This window comes from Heterodontus francisci, chromosome 43, assembly GCF_036365525.1.
Source record: "Heterodontus francisci isolate sHetFra1 chromosome 43, sHetFra1.hap1, whole genome shotgun sequence".
Classification (NCBI taxonomy): domain Eukaryota; kingdom Metazoa; phylum Chordata; class Chondrichthyes; order Heterodontiformes; family Heterodontidae; genus Heterodontus; species Heterodontus francisci.
In genome coordinates this window covers 25359727-25375551 of record NC_090413.1, presented here as the reverse complement: position 1 = coordinate 25375551, position 15825 = coordinate 25359727, and the positions used below count along the sequence as shown (strand labels likewise).

General features: G+C 45.4%; 1 protein-coding gene across 2 annotated transcripts in view; it reads right to left on the bottom strand.

Moving 5' to 3' along the window:
* LOC137355733 (collagen alpha-1(XI) chain-like) overlaps nt 1–15825 on the bottom strand; it is a 244071-nt gene that overhangs the window by 86253 nt on the left and 141993 nt on the right. For both annotated transcript variants that reach the window (XM_068021204.1, XM_068021206.1), the window contains 7 exons: nt 14603–14656; nt 11005–11049; nt 8454–8507; nt 7395–7439; nt 6566–6619; nt 2240–2347; nt 522–575 (listed from right to left, as the gene is read on the bottom strand). In XM_068021204.1, coding sequence (XP_067877305.1) covers nt 522–575; nt 2240–2347; nt 6566–6619; nt 7395–7439; nt 8454–8507; nt 11005–11049; nt 14603–14656 — 414 coding nt within the window. The remainder of the gene's footprint in view (nt 1–521; nt 576–2239; nt 2348–6565; nt 6620–7394; nt 7440–8453; nt 8508–11004; nt 11050–14602; nt 14657–15825) is intronic.

Genomic DNA, 15825 nt, shown 5'->3' with positions numbered 1-15825 from the left:
ACAAACTCTTGCTTTTATTCATTCATGGGATTTGGGCGTCGCTGGTAAGGCCAGCATCTATTGCCCATCCCTCATTGCCCTCGAGAAGGTGGCGGTGTGCCGCCTTCTTGACAATTGAGAGGCTTGCTTGGGCAGAGTGGGCCACACTGATGTGGCTTTGAAGTAATATACAGGCCAGGCCAGGTAAGGATGGCAGATTTCCTTCCTGAGTGAACCAGATGGGTTTTTATGACAATCAGTAGTTTCATGGTCACCATTACTGATACTGGCTTTTTAATTCCAATTAGGGATGCCTTGCCAGTGACACCCATGTCCTGTGAATGAATTAGAATAAAAATATGGGGCCAAACAGATCCCGTTGATTGTGGATTTGGGTTCAAGATCAACTCTGACCTCTCTCTTAACCTCCCTCAAAACAAGGAAAACAAATTGACCGAGTTTCTCTCTATTTTATTCTCTCAAACTAACTCAGGAAGTTGACGCAACGAACATTTGCACTTTGAACTTTAACCCCCACTCACCTTTGGACCCTTTCTCCCTGGATACCCAGGCAGGCCAGGAACACCTAGATTTCCCTGTTTTTTTCAGAAAAGAAAGAAAAACTCAATTATTTAATCGAGCTGAGTATAAAATCCACAGTGCAGGTTATTAAAAATAATGAAAGTACTTACAAATTTCACTTCAGCTGTCAATATGGGATGGCAAACTGCTGATGGATTAACTCCTCTGCTGCCAGTTTCCTAACTCATGCCAAGTCCCATTCACCCATCACTGCTGTGCTCGCTGACCAATATTACTCCCCAGTGCAACATCTCCTCTACTTTTAAAATTCTCAACCTTGTTTTCAAATCCATGGCCACCCACCCCTTGCTATCTCTGTAACCTAGCCCAGCCCCACAACACTTCAAGATATCTGTGCTTCTCCAATTCTGGTCTTTTACACATCTCCGATTTCCATGGCTCCACCGCTGGCAGCTGTGCCTTCTTTTGCCTGGGCCCTACGCCCTGGAATTCCCTCCCTAAAGCTCTCCAACCCTTACTCCCCCTTCAAGACACTCCTGAACTTTTCGACCAAGCTTCTGGTCACCTGTCCAGGTGGTTACATCACCTCCTGCCCCCCAAATGCCCATTGCCCCACATTCCTGCCACTGGTTGACCGATGGGTCAATCAGTTAATAATGGCAGCTGCCAGAACAAGTTGCGTTTATACAACTCCTCTCCCCACCACTCATGGGCTGCACTGCACTGCTCCAGCTCCCATGATTTGATGAGTCAGCACAGAGACGTGTCAATGGCAGGAAAGCAGTTACATGGATCCATCCAATCTAGGGTTGCCGATCCCCCGACTGTTTTGGAGTTTCCCGGAATTGATTGTTAATCTACCAGATATTATGGGAGAAAAATCAGTCGGAACGTCGCAGGGAACAGTGCCAGCAGCAGCAGTATTTCAGGATGTACGTCGGCAACTGCCAGTGTCACTGTGTTAAGACATAATCATCATGTACGTGACCCCATTGCAATGATGTCATTTTACTGAACTCAACGTTTTTCTATAGTGCCTTTCACAAAGCCATTGGTCAAGCCCAGCCTCAGGACTGAAATTTGCCCAATTGCGATTACATACATAGCCTTACATAGTATTTACAGCACAGAAACAGGCCATTCGGCCCAACTAATCCTAGCGTTTTTCCGCTCACACAAGCTTCCTGACGCCCTTCTTCCTCTAACCCCATTCGCATCTTAATCCACATCGGGGGGGGGTGGGAAACGAGTCATTCAGCCAAAGCAAAGGAGCCGCACCATCATTTATGGCTGAAGCTGGACTATAATGGGAGTAAAAGCTGCGCCTCTCCTAATGTCAACTTGGCTCCTGCACAAAAAAATCTTGTACAACTGGAGGAGAAAGTAACAGCTTAATTTAGCTCTTCTCAATTATAATGTGAGCTGAACTGTGGATATTATGGTAATGTACGCGTCACAGAGTTAGTGGCTCCTCTATTTCAAAGATGGACGATGTTAGCAGTGACCTAAATCTCTTCTTGAATTCCCCTTTCTGTCCTGTTAATTTACCCACCTCCAGTGCATTTTGCTTGTTAAATATTACAACCGGATAGATACAGCTGTAAAGAATCTAGGTTTGGAGATCTGAGGAGGTGGGGGGGGGTTGTTGATTTGCATTAATATAGGAGGGAACAGAGTCACAAGGCACAGCCTAAAGCCAAAAAAACCACAAACTGACCTTCTCACCGGGCTGACCACTGGGGCCGGGTTCGCCAATTGGACCCATCTGGCCCTTGATTCCTTCTGGACCGTCTTCACCTCGTGGACCCAACAAACTAGCTTCACCCTGCAGGCAAAGGAAAAGCTGATCAGTCCATATCATCATCAGTCGCAAGGACACCACATCCACTGCTGTGCTGCACATGTCCAGAGGGGGGCTGTATATCTCTTCTGTAGCCATTTGATAAGAAGGCTGTTGGATGAAAGAAAGTCACACTTGCATTTCTTTAGCACCTTTCCTGACCACAGGGCAGCCCCAAAGCACTTCACAAGCAATGAATAATTTTGAAAATGTAGTCAATGCAGCAGCCAATTTGCACACAGCAAGCTCCCACAGACAGCAATGTGATAATGACCAGATTACATTTAGCTTCGTGATGTTGTTTGCTTGCCTGCGAAATAGCTTCCATGATAACGGTTACATCCACCTGAGAGGACAGATGGCTTCAGTTTAGCGTCTCATCCGAAAAGGACGGCACCTCTGACAGTGCAGCACTCCCTCAATACTGCAATGGGAGTGTCAGTCTAGATTTTGTGCTCAGGTTTCTGGAGTGGGAATTGAAGCCACAACCTTCTGGACCACAGCTGACACACATGAATGACTGATGGATTTTGTTGTATTGTTAATGATGTGACTGAAACACTAAACAATATCTGTGGCACAATCATCTTCTGTTATTAGCCCCGCCCTCATGTTTGCTCACAGTTTAAACAGTTTGAATAAAGAGTAACTCTTCTGTTCACTGTTGAAAAGCACACTATATTATAATCCTCGCTCCCCAACAGTCGGTTCCTGCTTCAATCATCCAGCTGTGTGAATAATACAGACCCCGGCCGCCCTTTCGCCATGGCTTGCTGCTGTCTCCTGCCCGACATATCCTGTGAATGCCAAACCAGTAAAACATCCCATATTTAGCATCATGCTGTTCCAAACTGAAGAATTTAGAATAAGCTCAGAGGATTAAATTCTCAGTGAGGTTCCATCCCAGAGGGCTTGAATTCCACCACACACACAAAAAAAAAATCAACTTGCTTATTTCCAACTTCTCAGAAGCAAATCCCCATTGTGCGCATAAAATCACACAGCACAGGAGGCCATTCAGCCCTTCGAACCTGTGCTGGCTCTTCCTACAAGCTTTCCAATTAGTCCCACTCCCCCCTTTTCTCTCACCGTGGTCCTGCAATTTTCTCCCCTTCAAGCATTTATCCAATTCCATTTTGAAAGTTACCACTGAGTCTGCTTCCACCGGCCTTTCAGGCAGCGTATTCCAAATCATAACAAATCACTGCGTTTAAAAAAATAAATCCTCTTAGTTTTCTTTGCCAATTATTTTAAATCTGTGTCCTCTGGTTACTGACCCGCCTGCCACTGGAATTAGTTTCTCCTTATCTACTGTATCAAAACACCTCATAATTTTGAGCACCTCGATTAAATTTCTCCTCTTGAGAGTCAGCTGTGGCTCAGTTGGTTAGCGCTCTTACCTCGGAGTCACAAGGTTCCCAGTTCAAGTCCCACTTTGGAGTTTCCTTCCAGCACAAAAATCAATGCTGACGCTCCAGTGCCAGTACTGAGGGAGTGCTGCAGGTCCCGTCTTTCAGAAGTGGCATTAAACTGAGGCCCTGTCTCTCTGCTCAGATGGATCTCATGGCCCTACAGCAGGGGAGTTAGCCTGACTTGCCCCTCAAATAGCATCGCAAAAACAGATTATCTGGTCAGTATTACATTGCTGTTTGTGGGATCTTGCTGTGCACAAATTGGCTGTTACATTTCCTTACATCACAACAGCGACGACACTTCAAAAGAACTTAACTGGCTGTAAAGTGCTTTGGGATGTCTAGTGGTCGTGAAAAGTGCTATATAAATGCAAGTCTTTCTTTCTTTCTTAGCCATCTCTCCGTTAAGGATAACATCTCCAGTTTCTCCACATAACAAATATCCCTCAGTCTAGTCAATCTCTTCTGTGCCCTCTCCAAGGCCTCGACATTCGTCCTGAAGTGCAGTGCCTGGAATTGGACACAACTGTCATTTGAATGTTTGCACGTGCCCTTGTCACATTTCAAAGTGACAAAAGTATTGAAGAGAATGAAAGGTGCCGATGAACTTAGAAATAAAGTTAAACAGTTTCAAATTAAAGTCCAATAGGAGGAGACGTCATGAATCATTTAAACCTTCAGGACTTAATCTGAACTCTCAGCATGTGCATGGTGCCATTTCTTCACTGCGACCGAGAAAGTATCTCAGGCTGAATTCAGCAGCCTGGGAGGGTCTGTACAATACAACACAGATGGTGAATGAATGAGGCTGAACTTCACAAGCATCTACCAACCTGCTAATCTCCCTCACCTACAGCAACAAACCTCCAACTGAACTTAGAACAGCAACTGAGCACTGTAGCCTTAAAGGGACAGGCCAGTTAGACACCTTAGCGACAACAAAATATATTGTATACCTTATATGGTGTAACACACATATCTAATAATCCACCATAAACAGTGCCATGGAGATACGCAGATAAATAACTAAACACACCTCCTGCAGTTTTACTCAGTTTCCCCAATCTGGAACACATTAATGATCTTTCGCAATGAATTTGACCAGTGCCTTCACAGCATGGTGTCCAATTAAAGCGCAGCGGCTGTAACAAGGTCCATGAAAACCAGGTGTCGAAAGCAGATTTGCTGGTTAGTGTTTGATGTGTCTGGGGGTTCAGTAAGGCCTGTTGTTAGTACTGTTACCTCATACAAGGATAGATCAGAATGGTAGATCTATCACTACCTGCAGTTTGATATAAATGGAAATTAAACAAGAGCCTGTGACGGGAATCACTGATTTAAACTTTCTACCTCAGCCCCGAGGCTCCATAGGAGCATAGGAAATAGAAGCAGGATTAGGCCATTCGGCCCCTTGAGCCTGCTCTGCCATTCAATAAGATCATGGTTGATCTGACCTCGTCCTCAACTCCACTTTCCTGCCTGTTCCCCAAAACCCTCGAGTCCCCTATAGTTCAAAAATCTGTGTAGCTCAGCCTTGAATATATTCAATGACCCAGCCTCTACTGCTCCCCGAGGAAGAGAATTCCAAAGATTCACGACCCTCAGCGAAAAAATTCCTCATCTCCATCCCTCGTTCCCACACAAGGGAAAACATTCTCTCAGCATCTATCTTGTCAAGCCCCCTCAGAATCTTATGTTTCAATAAGATCACCTCTCGTTCTTCTAAACTCCAATGGGTATCGGTCCAACCTGCTCAACCTTTCCTCATAAGACAACCCGTTCATGCCAGGGATCAACATAGTGAAACTCGTTGCGTTGAAAATGAATTGGACAAGAATGAATAATGAGATGGCCCGTTGAGTGAACACAAACACAGGAAGTGATGAGGCGGATTACAATGGGGAAAAATAATTGTGGGCTCACAAGGGCTGTCATAGATTAGAAGCATCGATGGTCAAAGGTGAAGCATGAGGGTGGATGATGTGACAGGATGGGCAAGTGAAACCTCAGAAAAAAGAACCCTTCAGAGCAGTTCACTGGCTCCAGAGTACTTCGGGACATTCTGAAAGCGTGGAAGGCATCATATTAAAAAAGTTATTGTTCCTTACAGCAGGAAAGAAAGTTCAATTTTTAATCAAGATCCTTAGCTTTCTTCAAAATCCCTTCACGAAGAATATGATATGCTCTGCCAAGCTTTTGGTGTCACAACTTTACAATCTTTATTTGTTGTTGTGAGGAGGAAGTTCAGGAATCAATTTTAAAATTATCCCCCGACAGTAAACAGGGAATTTAGCCCACAGTCTCAAACTCACCTGGACTATGGTGAAAGAGCAGGGGAAGTGGGGTCAATTGGATAAGTCTTTCAAAGAGCCAGTACAGGCACGATGGGCCAAATGGCCTCCTTCTGTAAGATCCTACATCAGGGACTGATACAATTCAGCTGCGCAGAGACTGGAAAATATTGAAGGCACTGGCTACCATCTCCAAATGGGGAGATGAGAGAGAGAGAGAGAAAGAGAGAGAGAAAGAGAGAGAGAGAGAGAGAGATACACCCATTTGGAATGGATAACTCTGGGGCAGAGGGAGAGTTGAGGAGAGACAGAGGGCAAGGGAGAGAGAGAAAGATGCAACCTACTAGAATATGCAACTCTGGCTGAGCAAAAGAGGGGGAAAAGTCGGGGGGTGGGGGGGATGCGTGAGGGCAAGCGCGCAATAGAAAGTAAGAACAAGCAAGGGCACTGTGACCCTACTTAGAAGCTTGTTAACACAAATACACAGACGTATAACTTACCCTGTCCCCTTTGGGACCCATGTCACCTTTATAACCAGGGAATCCATCTTCCCCCTATATAAACACAAATGTCAAAAATTATTGATATGCTAAGTGAGCAATGTCTTTAGTTAAAACACTCAAAACTCTACAAAAACAGTGAATGTATTTTTACAAGGCATGAAGAGGCTAGTAATACGTTGCCTCTCCCTTTTCATCGGGCAGGGGTTAAGGTAACACCAAGCGGATTCTCCTCCTCCTTTTTCTTGGGATCACCTTGACCTAGGCCAAGGGAGGGTCAGGGAGTCTGCCACCTACCTTTGAGGTTGCCTATTGCAAAGTACACAATAGTGATCCTGATCATTGAGTTGGATGTTTGGATGAATGTGACATCTCACAGAGGGACAGGTAAAGAGTGGTGAGTATGTACTCAGTCCTGTCAGTTTATATGAAGCAATAATGTGCGCAGGCCAAAAAGACATGGACAATGGCTGGACTGAGGGATACTGTGTATCCCGATGGCAGTTTCCTCATACTTCGTGCTGTTCTGATTCTGCAGTAAAGTAGAATGGAGGTACAATACAGTTCCAGGAGGTTTCATCACTCCCGTCTCACCTGGTCAAACATCCCTTTACCCCAATCGCCAAAATTTTTAGAACCAATAAACTAAAAAAAAAGTTCAAAGAAACAGCAAAAAAGACAATGTTTTTAAAGCCCTTTTGATTTATTTTCTTGTGTTTGCTCCGAGCAGCGCCCAAGAGATTAATCTTCAATTCCTGGAGACTCCAGGGCAATCCTGGAGGGTTGGCAACCCTAGACAGCAGGTTACACAGTGTGGGATTTTCCTCACCTTCTCTCCTTTGTGTCCCTTCAGTCCTCTGACTCCATCCGCACCCTGCAAAAAGAAGTCGATGGCAAGTTAGAGCTTTGTTAAACAAGCCGCAAGGCTCCTGAATTAGAACCAATTTGGCGGCTCTTCATTTCCCAGACAGCAGTGAGTCTCTGGAATGAGTTGCCCGCTGGTGCAGTGGATGCTGTCTCTCGGCCTTCAGGAGGGAGCTGGACCAGTTCCTGACTGGAACAGAGATCACATCATATAGAAGGTGAGTCTCTTTACAGACAACACTTAGTCCGTGTGATCACCTGGTCTGGTTTCCATCGTCTGAAGGGTTCGAAGTATCTAGTCTTGATGCCCAGCTTGACAAACCAGCAGGCCCCTTTCCTGGCTGTCATTTCCATATTCTCCTTCGGCTGGGCTGCCACAGTTCACAGACCATGGACTAACCCCATGCAACAACCAGTCTCTATGTAGCAGGGTTTAACAGAACAAGAACGATGAGGAAGCATTTAACACTCAGTGTCCCTCCCTCCACACCCACCGAACACATTGTTCTTCAAGAAACGTTCCCATCTTGTCCATGTCAAATGTATTGCTAGACAGGCCTCAGATAAATCCAGTCACACACAAAAAGGAATCTAGGGCCTGGTAAATTAGAAGGTATCTTTTTAAGGTTCCAACTACATTTTCTAGACCAAAACTCTTCATGTTGAATTAATGAACATTCGCACCGCCACACATGATAATGATTGTTTTAATATACTGAATTATTTGATAGATACTCTGCCACCTACACCAAACCGTTTGACCAGTTTCTTTCATTGTAAGTCTGTGAATCCTTTTTGCATTGACGTCACACACACTTGTGCACACAACACGCACACGCCCCACATGTGCACACACACCAAACGCACACGCCCCACATGTGCACACACACCAAACGCACACGCCCCACATGTGCACACAAACCACACGCGCACACCCCACAAGCGTGCACACAAACCACACGCGCGCACCCCACATACACACGCACACACTGTAGACACTTTGCCTTTCAGCAATGTTCTTTACCTTGACACCTCGGACTCCGGGATATCCCACTGGACCCTGTGCACCTGGAGGACCCTGCAAAAAAAATGGCTAGGATTATATTTCCAACAACACTTTGTAGTAAACGAGCACTTGAATTTTAAAACAAAAAATGTGAACAATTTTTCCTGCAGTAGAATGCTGACTGATAAGACTCAAAAGGGTAAGAAGATTCAGAGCGAAACATTTGTAACTTTATACTGATGGAATAACAGACAACACACAGTTTCTAATGAGTGACTATTTTCTGTGTCACAGCCTTCCCATGTACTGTCTTTAATTCCAGAACTCAGGCTGAAGCACAGCTCCACAGCCATCCACCTGCAATTCCTCCTCATTACATATAATCCTAGACACCGAGAGTCAGCAGACTATTTGACCGTGATGGGCATCGCAGTCAAGCCAACATTCTGTCCTCACCCGATGTTCCCTCAGCTTTCAGCAGGGTACTGGATAGTGATCAGGTGGGATGTGCACGTCAACAGATGCTGACGATAGAGGGGGGGAGGGGGGTGCGGGGAGAACGGCGGGAATGATAAGATGCCAAGAACGAAACCAAGAGTTGTGGCAAGATGCAGTATAGGCCGGCAGTTAAACCTGCCTGTGCATTTTCCATGCTCCAGAGGACAGGCAGGGAACCTGAGCCCAGGTCTGTGAAGCTGCACAAAGGGAATTGTCTTTCCTATTCCCCCCCTATCCCTATGGACAAGACCTAGCGGGGATGAGATCATGAGTCCACAGCGTGGGAAAAAAGTGCAGGTGTACATAACAGTTTGTTTAAAACACTGAGGGGACAGAACTGTGCACAGCGATGGTGTTAGCAGCTGTCACAAGTCCATGGACTCAGATCAGCACAATCAAGTCTACAGCACACAGGGGAACTGCAGTGACTGATAGACCCGCCCACCGCAGAACAAAATCCAAATCTGGTGTCATCTTTCGAATGAGATGTCAAAGGTCTACCTTCCCAGGTGTACTGGAACCCACGGCAGTCTTGGACAGAACAGCAGAGCAGTTCTCCCAGTCTCCTGAGCTGATATTTATCCCTCAGCCAACATCACGAAAGCAGATTTGGTTATTACATCAGTGCTGTTTGTGGGAGCTTGCTTTGCACAAACTGGCCGCCACATTTTCTATATTCCAACAGTGAATATGCTTCGAGGAATACTTAATTGGCTGCAGAGGGCTTTGGGACACGTAGTGAAGAAAGACGCTTTATAAATCCAAGTTCTTTCTTTCTGATAAAGGCTAGAAGGCCACCAAGAGTAAGGCACTATGATCGGGACCTTACTGAACATACAATATTAAACCAGCAAGCGTCAGCAGGAAAAGAGGTGTGGGCTGGATGTGAGAGTTTTGACGCTATACTTTCCTACTGCTGAAAATTATGTCTGAAAACATTAATAATTATCGCAGTTTGAAGAAGACACAGAGATAATTGGACTTTCATTTGGAAAAGTAGGAAGTCCTGTCCAAATTAGAATGAGTAGCAAACTCTAGGGGCTGGATTTTGTATTCCCGCTGATGGGAGTGGCGGGGGGCTTGGAACAGGGCAGCCGCCCGCCACGGGATCCATGCCAACGTGATTATGTGGCGGGCAGCGATTTTACATATTCACGACGGCCCCCCCCCCCCCACAATCAAGGAGCAGGTGCTGGCACCATTTGTAAAAGTCTGCCAGCCCTGTAAACAGTACATCGTAACACAGAGTTCACCGCTTCACCCCCCCCACCCATCAGATTGCAGAGTTCACCCCCCACCCAGAGTGCAGAGTTCACCCCTTCCCCCCACCCATCAGTGCAGAGTTCACCCCTTCCCCCCCACCCATCAGTGCAGAGTTCATCCCTTCCCCCCACCCCACCCATCAGTGCAGAGTTCACCTCTTCACCCCCCCAACCCAGAGTGCAGAGTTCACCCGTTCCCCACCCCACCCATGAGAGTGCAGAGTTCACCCCTTTCCCCCCCCCACCCATCAGTGCAGAGTTCACCCCTTCCCCCCCCCCACCCATCAGAGTGCAGAGTTCACCCCTTCCCCCCACCCCCACCCATCAGAGTGCAGAGTTCACCCCTTTCCCCCACCCCCCCACCCCAGAGTGCAGAGTTCACCCCTCCCCCCCCCCACCCATCAGAGTGCAGAGTTCACCCCTTCCCCCCCACCCATCAGAGTGCAGAGTTCACCCCTTCCCCCACCTCGGTGCGACCAGCTTTCCCTGGACAGGGAAGTGAAGGTGTGTGAGTGCTGCTCATTGCACTGTGGATTGGGAACTGAAGGTAAGATCGCTGTGGATTAGCTTTTCATTGATGGAAATATGTTATTTAAATATGCTAACTTGGGTCCTGTCGCAGAGGGGCTGCCATGGAGCTTTCCTGCCGCCAGGACAATCAGGCCTGAGGTGGGTTGGGAACAAAATCCAGTGCTAGGAATTTCACATCACTGTCCCTGCAAGTAAATCCAATGCCATTCTATAACCAAGTTATCACCACCCATTAATGCCCTTTCACTGTCACACCAACCAGTCTGTACGCGACGTACCGCATTGCCCTTATCGCCTGTTGGACCTTCTCGACCAGGATGACCCTGAAAAACAAGCAACAAAGTTGTTCCTCACTAATTGCGAAAGAAACAGCATCTCTTCAAATCAACACCCTAGTTTTCCCAAAGCATTCCATTAAATGGGCTGCGGACATTACACGATCCTTTAAAACGATATATTCAGAGACTTTGAAAATTATTTTATTTGTCAATCACTCCATTCCCTCCTTGATATTGGCCCCAACATTCCAGTTCTGGGTTTGCCAACTCTGGTTGGACATATTCCTGGAGGTTTCATCATGTGGCCTCCTTCCTCCAAACACCCCTCCCTCTCCAAAACGTTTTTTCTTCTCCAATTCCAATACCTTTTCTCAATAATAAACCAAAATATTTAGAGAATATCAAAAATGAAACATGTTTTTAATTCCCCTTGTGATTTTCATCCCCAGTGTTACTCGCAGCAATGGCTGGGAGATTAATCTTCAATTCCTGGAGACTCCAGGGCAATCCTGGAGGGTTGATAGCGCTCTCGGGAGGGCTGGGGATCAGCCCGTTCCCATGCCTTCGGTTATGGGTCTCTGTCCTGATGCAAACCGGTGAAGAAACTCTAGCTCTGCTTATCTTCATTCTACTGATCTTTTTCTGCCTATGTGTCAAGAAGAAACCGGCTAATTATTGGCCTATCGTTATTGTAAACATGATCTGGAATCATTACATCCTGTCTAATTGCTAATCCACATTCTTTCCATAGACAGAGCAAGTTCAAACCAGCCATACAGGGAGTGTGGAAAAGCAGAGAGTGAAGACCCAGAACCCTGTGTAGTTTATTAACACGTCTTTCGAAAAGATAAGACACAGCATAAGCGTACGTGTAAGAATAGAACACAGAACAGGAATATTCAGTCCAACTGGACCATACCAGTGTTTATGCCTCCTCCCTTCTTCAGCTTACCCTATCAACATATCCTTCTACTCCTTTCTGCCTCAGGTGTTTATCCTGCTTCCCCTGAAATGCATCTATACTGTTCACTTCAACTACTCCCTGTGGTAGTGAGTTCCACATTCTTACCACTCTCTGGGTACAGATGTTGCTCCGGACTTCCCTAATGGATTTATTAGTAATTTTATTTATTGGTGTTCCCACAAGTGGAAACATCTTCTCTACGTCGACCCTATCAAACACCTTCAGAATTTTAACAACTTCTATTGGGTCCTAGAGAAAATAGACTGGTGCCCCTGCCAATTCCCCCATTTATTGGTGCCCCCCACCAATTCCCCCACTTATTGGTGCCCCTAACTCCCCCATTTATTGGTGCCCCCCCCAATTCCTCCATTTAATGGTGCCCCCCACCAATTCCCCCATTTATTGGTGCCCCCCCAACTCCCCCATTTACTGGTGCCCCCCACCAATTCCCCCATTTATTGGTGCCATCCTCAATTCCCCGATAAACTGCGCCCCCCCAATTCCCCCATTTACTGGTGCCCCCCCAAATCCCCCATTCCCTGTGCCCTTCCCCAATTTACTGGTGCCTTTCCCAATTCCCCCTTTTATTGGTGCTCTCCCCCTCAATTCCCCCATTTACTGGTGCCCCCCCCCATTCCCCCATTTACTGGTGCTCTCCCCCCAATTCCCCCATTGACTGGTGCCTTCCCCAAATTCCCCCATTTCCTGTACCCTCCCCCAATTCCCCCATTGCCTGGTGTCTCTCCCAATTTACACACAATGCAGGCTCGTGCCTTGTGCAATGCTCAGTTGCGTCCTGAATTAGGTTAGATATTTCCAGTAACACAGAGGATGTTGGGAGTTTAAATAGGTCACTAAATGACCATAAGAAGGCCCATTTCTACAATGGTGCACTCGTCTAGTATTTCCCAGTGAAACAAGGGAATCCACTGAACGCTTCACAACGGCAGGCACAGTAATCACTGTTTACACCTCACATCAGATGAATAAAAAAACCTCAAAAACTAAATTCCATCTTTTAAGACCCAACCTTAACATCTAAAAATTAAAAATGTCTGATCTCCACTAAAACTCTCCAGTCTAATTTTTTGATGCAAGCTGCAGCAATACCAGGACATCTGTACAACTGAGTGCAGCTGCTCACACAACACAGCTGCCAATGCATTCAAATATTTAAACATTTGCATGAATGATTTCCTCTGCATAGACTCCATCACTTCAATCTGCAATACTCTATTCCCACACTACTTTCAAAGTTCCCAATATCTCTCAGCAGGTATCACAATGAAGGCACATTTTGTATGTGGATCCTTCTGTCTTCCCAGTTTTGTTCCTGAAAATTAAATAGAAATAACACAGAAACAGGCCATTCAGTCATGTTAGTGCTTAATGTCCATGTAGACCTATTGTAATGGCTTGCTGTGTTTCCATGATCTTTTGTTCCCTGGTCCTTCAAACACCTGTCCTTAAATGTTACCATTGTCTCTGCTTCAATCACTAACTCAACACACACCACAGCCTCCCAAGCCACTGTGTACGTTCTTGGTCTTAAATTTCTTACATTAAATCTTATATCTAGGCCCCTTCATTCTAGACCTCTCAATCACTGGAAACAGTCTGATTTAATTGACACTGCTCCAGTCCTTTAAACACCGTTATTAAATGACTTTGTAATCCAGTCTTTTTATAAAGAAAACGGTCCCACTTTTTCCCAAGTATTTCCTGGAGAAACTGCATTGAACCTTTTCTGTGGCCTCAGCATCTTTCCTGTAGTGTGGAGCACAGAAAGAATGAGTGAGAGTTAAAGAAAAAAACTCTAGGTCTTCATTTCAACAGGGGTGAGAGAGGAATAGAATGGAAGCAAGGTGAAACTTAGAGAAGCCATGATGATGAATAACAATGAAATACTGGGACCCAGGAAAGATTGTGATGGAGAGAAGGTAGAGTTTAAAGGCAATAAGGGGAAAGCCATCCAACTTACAACATGATTTTATTTGAATATGGCAGAGTTGTGGGAAGAGGCTGCACAGATATGGGATCGGTAACCAAGTGTTTGACAGACTTGAGCTTTACAGATAGTCAAGTGTTTCAGTGGGGAAAAGGGAAAACCAAGCTATTGGAGGCACCTTTAGCAATTGAGATGCAGGGGTCCATAAGCAACAGAGACAAGAAGAAAAACATTTTTATGCAGCGAGTGGTTAGGATCCTGCCCGAGAGTGTGATGAAGGCAGATTCAATCAAGGCTTTCAGAAGAGAACTGGACAATTTTTTTTTATTCGCTTGTGGGATGTGGGCATCACAAGTTAGGCCAGCATTTACTGCCCAACACTAATTGCCCTTGAACTGAATGGCTTGCTAGGCCATTTCAGAGAGCATTTAAGATTCAACCACATTATCTGAAGAGAAAAAATGTGTAGGGCTACAGGGAAAAGGCAGGGGTGTGGGACTAGGTGAGTTGCTCTTGCAGAGAGCTGACATGGACACGAACGGGCCAAATGGCCTCCTTCTGTGCTGTAGTCAATCTATAATTCTAGTCTTTATAACATCAACACTAGTAGACAGCAACCTCAACAGCAGAATGACTCATCATTCTCAAGGTCACACAGTTAACACTATGCAATCCATGTAACTCACCGTAGGACCATCTGCTCCGATTAGCCCCAGGAGCCCTTGCTTGCCTGGAGGTCCCTGCAAAGTTTGGAGAAAAATAATTAGTCAATGCGGTTCAAATAGTAAATTACCATGTCTAGCTCATGAACTGTAAACAAAGGACATTCAACCACTTGCGTTCTCCCCTATGTGCAAGCTCTTGACAGAGAATAAGGTCTGTACATCTGCAGAGGCTGTGGATCCATGGCATATTATGACAAGTAGAGTCTCATCACAACAGATAAATTCAGATGCATATCCCATAACAAGTCCCAAATGCCCTCTGTTCATTCAACCACATTTGAACTTGTTGCAACACAGGTTACAACTAGATGACAATTAGGAATGAAACTGCATATTATCAGTGCAACATTGGATAATGTCTGGCAGCATCTGTGGAAAGAGAAGCAGAGTTAACGTTTCGGGTCAGTGACCCTTCTTCGGAACTGACAAATATTAGAAAAGTCACAGATTATAAACAAGTGAGGTGGGGGTTGGGCAAGAGATAACAAAGGAGAAGGTGCAGATTGGACCAGGCCACATAGCTGACCAAAAGGTCACGGAGCAAAGGCAAACAATATGTTAATGGTGTGTTGAAAGACAAAGCATTAGTACAGATTAGGTGTGAATATACTGAATATTGAACATCAGCAAGTGCAAACCTGAAGAAAAACAACCTGGTTGTTTTTCTTCAGGTTTGCACTTGCTGATATTCAGTATATTCACACCTAATCTGTACTAATGCTTTGTCTTTCAACACACCATTAACATATTGTTTGCCTTTGCTTCGTGACCTTTTGGTCAGCTATGTGGCCTGGTCCAATCTACACCTTCTCCTTTGTTATCTCTTGCCCAACCCCCACCTCACTTGTTTATAATCTGTGACTTTTCTAATATTTGTCAGTTCCGAAGAAGGGTCACTGACCCGAAACGTTAACTCTGCTTCTCTTTCCACAGATGCTGCCAGACCTGCTGAGTGAATCCAGCATTTCTTGTTTTTGTTTCAGATTTCCAGCATCCGCAGTATTTTGCTTTTATTGGATAATGTCTGTTCCTCTCTAAATTATTAGAATGGTTTTAATGAACTGCAAATATCAAACCTAGAACGCAGCTTTACTGTAACAAATCAGAGCATTCAGAATCGGATCATCAATGATGAATGAGCTAAATAAAGTCAAGTTACCACTAAAATAAACTATTCTTGTGCA